Source organism: Amphimedon queenslandica, unplaced genomic scaffold (assembly GCF_000090795.2).
Source record: "Amphimedon queenslandica unplaced genomic scaffold, v1.1 AMPQUscaffold_12844, whole genome shotgun sequence".
Lineage (NCBI taxonomy): Eukaryota > Metazoa > Porifera > Demospongiae > Haplosclerida > Niphatidae > Amphimedon > Amphimedon queenslandica.
The window spans coordinates 1-9,183 of record NW_003546920.1 but is presented as its reverse complement, the minus strand read 5'-3'; the positions used below and the strand labels follow the sequence as shown (position 1 = coordinate 9,183).

The following is a 9,183-nucleotide window of genomic DNA, read 5'->3' as shown; positions in this document are numbered from 1 at the left end:
TACATAAGTATATGCATTCTTTTAATTGCTTGATTAATCAGACAGAATATCTCCAAGCTATCAGATTTTGTCATTTGACAGATTCTTGACTTGATCATTCTCTCTCCCCCTCTAGGGTTTGTTGCTGTTGTTAATAAGTCAATGAGCTCTAAATTCTCACAACTGGTGGACTCAGCTCAAGAGTTCCTCCCTCTCCTCCCTTGGGGGGTGGAGTTTGAAAAGGACAAGTTCCTACGTTCAGACTTTACTTCACTTGATGTTGTGTCGTTTGCTTCCAGTGGAATACCAGCTGGTATCAATATACCTAACTGTGAGTGGGTGGGGTTAGGGGTGTGGTTATGATCCTTACGTTAGATGATGAGATAAGACAGAATGAAGGATTCAAGAATGTGTCTTTGGGTAATGTATTGTCAGCTGCCTCACAGGATAAGAGGGTCACATTCCTTACAACAGAGGATCAGGTGAATTTAGAAATTGTGAATTTTGTTGTGGCATATCACATTGACATTTATTTCAATGATTATGATGAGCCTATGATGTATAAGCCAAAGCAGCCACAGGATTAGCTTTGAGGCCAGCTACACTCACAGACACTAAACCACCCAAAAAAAGCTTTCCCCTCTATATCCATCCTATACCAACTTGCCCCCAAGCCTAAGCCTTTATCAGTACTGGGACACAAAGCTAAGGGCAGAAGGAGGGACTAAGAAAATTATTCAGTGTATTCACAGTTTTGGAGTTGTGTTACAGAGCAACTTTAGTATGAGCCTATTATGCAGCCATGTTTGGACCAGCAAGGCATAATCATAAAGAGAGGAAGTGGCATACTCCAATTAATCTCTATGTAAACAAACTCATTGTTAATTAATGAATATGATCACAGTGTGAATCACAGTGATTGAATATTTGTTACTGCAAATGTGAATTGCACCGTGTGCATTACATTATTTAATTTGATAGGGTGTTTTTACTGATTTGAGAGGTAAAGCAGGCTGGATTGCATGAACTATTAGGACACGGATCAGGGAAACTGTTCAGTAAGGTAAGTCTCATTAATTCATTGTTATAGTTGATGGTATGAGTCTATAATGGGATAAGAATGGAGTCTTTAACTTTGAACAAGATAAAGTTATTAATCCTTTGACTGGAGATAAGGTTGGGCTTGCAGTTTTTATCATACTATATAGATGGGTTTACAATATGACGTTAAAAAGAGGCTAGCATGCTGTTAAAGTGAACTATTATGAGAGGTAGGGAGGCATGGAGGATTCTCACCCAGTGTATATTTCTTACATTAACTGTTTACCAGGGAATAGTGATTCTAGTGTCATAGTGTAGACGATCATTCTCTCACTCTGATCATATTCATTACTTTGTTTACATAGAGGTTAATTGGAGCATGCCACTTCCTGATACATGCTTTGACGCATGCTTTCCGCTAAAATAGAACCAAATCCTATTCTAGCGTCAACGTAACGTCAAGCCTATTGTATTATTGTAAACCCACCTTAAAGCCTGATTTATAGTCGACATAAAGGCATATCTGTGTGGGTGATCTGACATTTTGACGCAAATAATGCTTTGAAGTTAATGGAAATTTTTATTTTGCATCGCATTTTATAGGAGTGTAAAGTATAAACCAGGCTTTAGTGATAAGAATAACATTTTGATATATTACTTAATTTTGCACAATTTTGTCACAATTTTGCAACTTTCCACTGCAAGAAATTTGTTGAATCGTTGTTCAACAAATTCCTTGCAATGCAGAGAGTCAAAGACAACCTGCAACAAATTTACAAAAGACAATCTACAACAATCCAACGCATTCCTTGCAGAGAGTTAAATGGTCGAAGCTACAAAGTTTTGGCTATGTACATGTATGTAAGCAATGCATCAAATGTTATTCTTAAGAACATTCATAAGATATTACATTCCCACAAAATGCAATGCAAAATTAAAATTTGGCTGCAGTTAACTGTAGCCAAATTTTAATTATGTAATTTGGCTACAATTATATTGTTTTCATTATGCCACAACTTGTCAGAGTGTAAACAGTCAATTTGTGTCTAGAATTTGGCAGAGCCACTTTCAGCTTAACCAGGCAAAAGGCTGGGTTTATTATACACAGCAATGCAAAACTGATCGTTTTAGACCATCAGGAACGGACTATTTTATGAATCAGCTACAAACAAATCTTACAGGCTCATTTGAGTAGCTAGATTGTTTAGTCACATCATCTATACACTTTGAACACAAGCTTTCATTTGTTTCAGTGTAAACAGAAGCATAAAACAGGAACAAAACTATACTGATTGCATTAGTTTGTTGCTTGGTAAATGTAGCCTCAATCTTGACATTTCATGTATTGTTTACATACATAATCAAAACTTTGTTACATTTGTAACTGCATATATCTCTTAAGGCTGGTTTACAATATTACGCAAGTCCTGACGTTATGTAGATGCAGGAATAGAATCTGGTTCTATTCTAGCAGAAAGCATGCATCAAAAGGTCAAATTGCCCACGCTTTTGATTGAAAATTGACGGTACGTTGGCCTAACATCATATTGTAAACACATGTACTCAATCAAAACTTTGTTAACTCTTACTGCAATGAATTTGTTGAATTTGTCCCATATGTCTCCTACACTCACATTAGATAAGGAGTTGGTATAATCCAGGAGAGACATGGGATACACAGTTTAGTACAATAGCATCAACTTATGAAGAATGTAGAGCAGAATGTGTTAGTATATACCTCTCCACTGACAGGAATATATTGCGGTAAGTATGGGTGGGGTCTATATTATCATGCTCCACCTATTTCTAGTATATTTGGTTATGAAGGAGCTGAAGCTGAAGACATAATGTATGTGAATTGGTTGAGCATGTTGAGGGCAGGACTTATAGCATTAGAGTTTTATACACCTGAAACAAAGAAATGGAGACAAGTATGTTACTGATCTAATCTTTATTTATACGTGACACTTCATTATTGCACATTTAGAAGGATAATGCATATACATGTACATGTACCTGCATGTATATATTCAAGCAAACTAGCAATATAAGAATGATGTTGTATTTGTATGATATACAAATGGCCAGATGTGTCAATAAGCATACTCTCAGACACTGTTGCTATGATTTCCCTCATTAGCTGATATTACTACTCTATACTGATCTGTTACTGGTGTCATTCTAATCCAATGTTGTTCCACCCACCACTCATAGGCTCACATGCAGGCCTGTTATGTTATATTGCGTGTATTGATGGATTCTGATACTCCTGTATTTAATATTGAGAGTGTTACTGGCTCTGATGGTAAGCCTGACCTCTTGATTAGGTTTGATAGGAATAAACTGGAGACCATTGCTAAACCTGTCATTGGAGAATTCTTAAATAAACTGCAGGTATGTAGTTTATGCATGTAATGAATTTTGGTACATAATCATTCCTTTGCCTGTTTGTTTGTACTCCATTATTGTCCATTGTTTACCATGATAAAAATTGACTAGGGTACATTATTCAAACGTAAGTTATATATGTATTTGGCAATGTTCATGACTCAATAGCCAATGCTGTTATGCTAAAGATGTTCCTTTTTCTAGATCTACAAGTCTACAGCAGACATTAGCTCAGGACAGTTATTATATAATAAATATTGAACTGTTACTGATGATCATTTGATGTTAAGAGATATTGTAATGGCTAGGAAGATGCCTAGAAAGTTATTTGTACAGCCACACACTTCAATTGATACTGGTAAGCAGGGGATGGGTGGATGAGAGATGAGGAGATTGCAATATCTTTGCAACAAGAGTTGAATTGGGAATCTGCCTTACCTTCATTGTAAGGGAGCAACGGCTACTTATGTGTGTTATCCTCAATAGTAAATTAGTCACTTCCACCTATTTCTTGTACCTTGTAAAAACAAGGTTAGCCTGCCTGACCATGGGATGGTTCATTTGCATAGGGTATGCCATGAATATTGTATAGAGCCTGATGGCTTGAAATGTAACCATTTTATAACTGTATTTCTTTCATTAGATGGTTCTGTTGTTCTTAATGAGTTTGATAGTTCATTTGACGGAATCATTTCCTCATTTCTAGCAAGATATCCTAACTATGATACTGAACTGGAGTCTCTTTGGAGAAACAATCAGCATTATTGGAAATAAAAATAGACACAATACAACACATTTGATACAAATTAAAGAATTTGTGTGTGCATGTCAAGTATTTCATTGTCACATTGTTGCATGTGCATAGTGTGCAGTGGTAGTGGAGAGTTAGCGCCTTTCCAGTGATCAAGCAGCTAGACAACACAGTTTTTGGGTATTTTGCTGTGCTGAGATGCAATCTAAATGAAAATAATAGACTGCCATAACACTAGGCAAGCATGTGGCATTCATCAAAGTGTATACATGACCCAATGAGATTAGACTAACCATTTCACATTTTCTGTAACAGTAGCTGGTCTCTTGCTCAGATTGCACTAAGAACTGACAGTGAGCATCTGGTGGCTGGTCCCTCTTGTACCAGAGAATATCACCAGCAACAATAACGGCGGGTGAGGTTGCTGCTCCTCTAGTGCTCTCCTGCACTGGAGCTCGAGGGGGAGCTGCCACTTGCTCCAATATAGCTCTTAGTCTTCTGGGCAATATTATAAGTAACCATAAAAATATCATTTAAAACTGATAGGCAGCAACACAAATAGTATTAGATACTACTAAACTGAAAATGGCAAATCCACCAATCCTTTTTATAGTCTTCCTGCTGTAGTAACACCCCTCCCCCAGCAGCTATGTCATATCATATGGGAATAATGATTACAACGTATTATGATTATAATAACTGGTATCCGTAAGTTTAAAGTTTAAAGTCCAACATCCACTAGGCAACTTTGTTGAAATCAACAGAAATTTTGTTGCCAAAAGTAGAACACTGTTCTACTTTTGGCAACAAAGTTGACATACATCAAAGTAACCACAAAGTTGCTTTCAACAAAGTTGCCATAGTGGATGTTGGGCCAACTATGCTCATTATTATGCTCATATTTTAAGCTTTATTCAAAATTGACTAGCTATCAAGTTGCATACATATTAATTATACATGTATATACATGCATCTGTTATAATTTTAATAAAAATAATATTGTATTAATGCCAAAATCTGAAAATGTTTCCAGTGACTTCGAGTCACTGGAAAATACGCTTGCGTAGGTGGGTACTAAGCAGTTGGGTTTTTGTACTAGTACTTGTAACATTTAATCAAAATTGTTTGGTCAGGGAGGGTCAGAAATTTTTGACCCATTATGCTCCAAATATGCCAGGATAATAACTTGCCCTATTATGCTCTAAATTATGCTAGCATAATCTGCCTAGCCCTAGCCAGAAGTGGCAATAGGGTGTACAGTTGTAGATGCCCACACATTAGACAAAAAATGCTGTCAAAGCTACAAAAATTTCATTATTTTAATATCTGCAATGTGTGACTGTGAATGTGTGGATAGCTTCAGCAGAGTATGTGAAATGCAATCAGTGTAAAACCAATGGCAAAAATTATCAGCAATGCACATCAAAGCGTTTCAAAAACAATGCCAGTGTGAAAAGGTCTATTCAGATTATCAGTTACTATTACAAATGCATTCAATGATAAATACATGTATTAAGGTAGTTGTACAAGTCCTTTAGACACAAGATGATTATATATCTTTCTAGTTTTATTTACATCAATACGACACAACTTCCTAGCATCCATCAGACGTAGCTTCCCTCCACATTTCCTACTCTCAGCAATCATTACTCCTTTACAGTGTAAATATACATCAGGTAATATACGATGGACTGAACATATCTGTATAAAAAGGAAAGAGGAATAAGTGCAGACATTGCATCAGTTACTCCAAAATCATCTATACTGATTATTTACATTTATAGTAAGTATTTATTTATGCATGAGTATGAATTACATCTTAAGGGCTACATCATCAATACAATAATGAGAAACATGTCACATGAACAAAATCTAATAACTCAGAGACCATTACTGTATAAATTCATCATCCCTATAAACATCAATACATCGTGCACACATTATGATGTACTGGATTATGTGTGGTATTTACTTTTATCAGTCTTTCTTTTATCATGTATTATCATCTAAACAAAGTGTATTAATTAAAAGTGTCTAAATGTGTTAAAAGACAGTTTAGATATGGGCTTGCAGTCTTAGAGACTTTACATGAAACATGGTAAGTCAAAAAACTCATTTTACATCATACCATTGTCACAGACACTTCAATTTACCATAGTGCTCATCTATCTATAGCTATCTACTTTCAAAGCAAAATCTTATGTATGTAATCGTCTATCTGTATAATGTGCAATGTCTGTATCAGTATGTGTTTCAATAATAATAAAAGCAGCCACTCTTGATTTATACCATTAATACAAAGGAATTCAAAGAAGATAAACAATATGCATTATTATAATACATGTATAGATCTATGTGTCCTTATTTCAGGGTTGGCAGGCCCACTACACATGAAGCAAGTCAAGTAATACATCACCATAGTAACCAAGGTGCATGGTAATAGTGTATTTTCTACAAACACACAACATCCTCTGGACATCAAAGGAAGGAGATAGAGATGTGATAACTTCATGTTTATGCATATAAACATAACATAAAAGGCAGTGAACCTATAGTTACATGTAGCAACGGCATTTACTAAAAAATTTCAGCCTGTGCATCATTTTAATTTGGCAAACCCACTGAGGTGACATGAGTCTGTCTGTATGGGCATATCGCATTGGGTCGTCTAACTATTATTCAAAGACTTCTCTAGCAGCAAGGAAGGTTAACAAAAATTTTTGTTATTGATGCCAAAGATTCTGATGTTAAATGACAGCCTCAACAGCTCATGAAGCCAGCAGAACTACACATGATGACTGCAGTTACTGCTATCTTCATAGATACTCTTTATTGCTATAAGCAAGATAACTTCATTGCTGCACAATGTGATGAAAACTACATCAAGAATTAAAGATCTACTGTATAGATACATGTGCAATAATGCTTTCCTTGCTCATGTGCCTGTACGTCATACAGCACAACAATATAGCGTGGCCGGGGCTGAGCCCTTTAATGTTTTACATTCTTCTAGTTATAACAACAAAGCACTTCAAAAACAATGCCATGCAGCCAATTAAGATATAAACATAACATAAAAGGCAGTTAACCCATAGTTACATGTAGCAACAGCATTTACTAAAAAATTTCAGGCTGTCATCATTTTAACTATAACAACAAAGCACTTCAAAAACAATGCCATGAGCCAATTCAGATATAAACATAACATAAAAGGCAGTTAACCCATAGTTACATGTAGCAACAGCATTTACTAAAAAATTTCAGGCTGTCATCATTTTAACTATAAAAACAAAGCACTTCAAAAACAATGCCATGAGCCAATTAAGATATAAACATAACATAAAAGGCAGTTAACCCATAGTTACATGTAGCAACAGCATTTACTAAAAAATTTCAGGCTGTCATCATTTTAACTATAACAACAAAGCACTTCAAAAACAATGCCATGAGCCAATTAAGATATAAACATAACATAAAAGGCAGTTAACCCATAGTTACATGTAGCAACAGCATTTACTAAAAAATTTCAGGCTGTCATCATTTTAACTATAACAACAAAGCACTTCAAAAACAATGCCATGCAGCCAATTCAGATTATCAATTATTACAAATGCATTCAATGATAAATACACATACATGCATTAATAAGTTAAGATGAAAGTTGTACAAGTCCTTTAGACACAAGATGATTATATATCTTTCTAGTTTTATTTACATCAATACGACACAACTTCCTAGCATCCATCAGACGTAGCTTCCCTCCACATTTCCTACTCTCAGCAATCATTACTCCTTTACAGTGTAAATATACATCAGGTAATATACGATGGACTGAACATATCTGTATAAAAAATAAAAAGAAAGAGGTATCAGTGCATGTTTCAAAAGGAATTCAAAGAAGATGAATGATATGCATTATACATGTATGTGTCTGCTGGCAGCTGCAAAGGTGTCACTACATTATTCTAACCAGAAAGGCTGTGATTAGTTTCGGCTGTGATTGCTCTAAGTTAACACAAGCACACACATATCCAGGGAAACTAAAGTTACTATTATGTGAAGCCATTGCCATTGCTCCCACTCACTCAAAATATGAGGAATATGGGAACAATTAGTATCAAACTGGCATTTAATGACACACTAGTACAAATCCTTACTTGTTTCTCTTCATGATCCAGTTGCTCCACACCGGGTGAGTATGTAATGTTTAATGGAGTTAATGAGTATTTTGTTTTACCAGTACTACACATTGCTTGTTGTCCTTGTAGTTCAGTATTAGTACATGATATAGTAGCACTGCAGAGGAGAAAATGTTAAACACAAAGACAAAACATACATGCATAATGCCCAATACCCATCATGTTTATGTTATGTGTTGTGGTTTCATTGCTTCAATTTATAATGTCACATAATAGACACTCACTTCTGCTGCTCTCTTAAAGCCATTGACTAATATTTGTTAAAGTTATAGAATTATGTATTGTCACCCAGCATTCCTAGTAGTTTACCTTGTTATTCTTTGTTATTAAATCAAGTGATGCCTTCATTCTTTCTCTTGTTTTCTCTCTCTTTTCTCTTAACCTTTCATACAGTTCACCACCTGTGACCAGTATAATAACAAGATAAACTGGTTTTCTTCTTTTAAACAGAATTCCTTACCAGCTAGTGTTTTGATACCAAGGCAACGATAAGTTTGAAGAATCTTGATTCTCTTGATCAACCTATTTTCATCTAATAAACCACATCTAAATAACACTGGAGAGTATCATGTCATTCATTTACTTAAAAAACTCTGTATTAGTTTTTCTGTTGTCTCTGCATCAAGAAATCTTGCAAAACGTCTCATTAAAACTCTAACAGACCTAATGTGAATGTAAACAAGAGTAGCTACTCTTGATGTAAACAAGTGCATTTACAAACAAACAATACACAACAACAATACAAACAAACACGCTAGAGGTAGTACATGTACTTACTGTTCTTCATTGGACAACAACCTTTCTCTACCTATAATCAAGAATAGA

The 9,183-nt window shown here is 35.3% G+C and overlaps 1 protein-coding gene and 1 pseudogene across 1 annotated transcript; one reads left to right on the top strand and one right to left on the bottom strand.

The window, feature by feature from the left end:
- Positions 1-84: 84 nt before the first annotated feature.
- Positions 85-4,243, top strand: LOC100634617 (dipeptidyl peptidase 3-like; annotated as a pseudogene).
- A 3,490-nt stretch (positions 4,244-7,733) lies between these two features.
- LOC109586548 (transcriptional adapter 2-alpha-like) lies at positions 7,734-9,177 on the bottom strand. Its single transcript, XM_020002750.1, has 7 exons — positions 9,136-9,177; positions 8,942-9,021; positions 8,819-8,890; positions 8,668-8,759; positions 8,583-8,608; positions 8,317-8,455; positions 7,734-8,000 (listed from the first exon to the last, which is right to left on the bottom strand). Exons 2-7 carry the CDS (start codon positions 9,003-9,005, stop codon positions 7,809-7,811), a joined length of 585 nt encoding a protein of 194 aa, XP_019858309.1. The 5' UTR covers positions 9,006-9,021; positions 9,136-9,177; the 3' UTR covers positions 7,734-7,808.
- Positions 9,178-9,183: the final 6 nt, after the last annotated feature.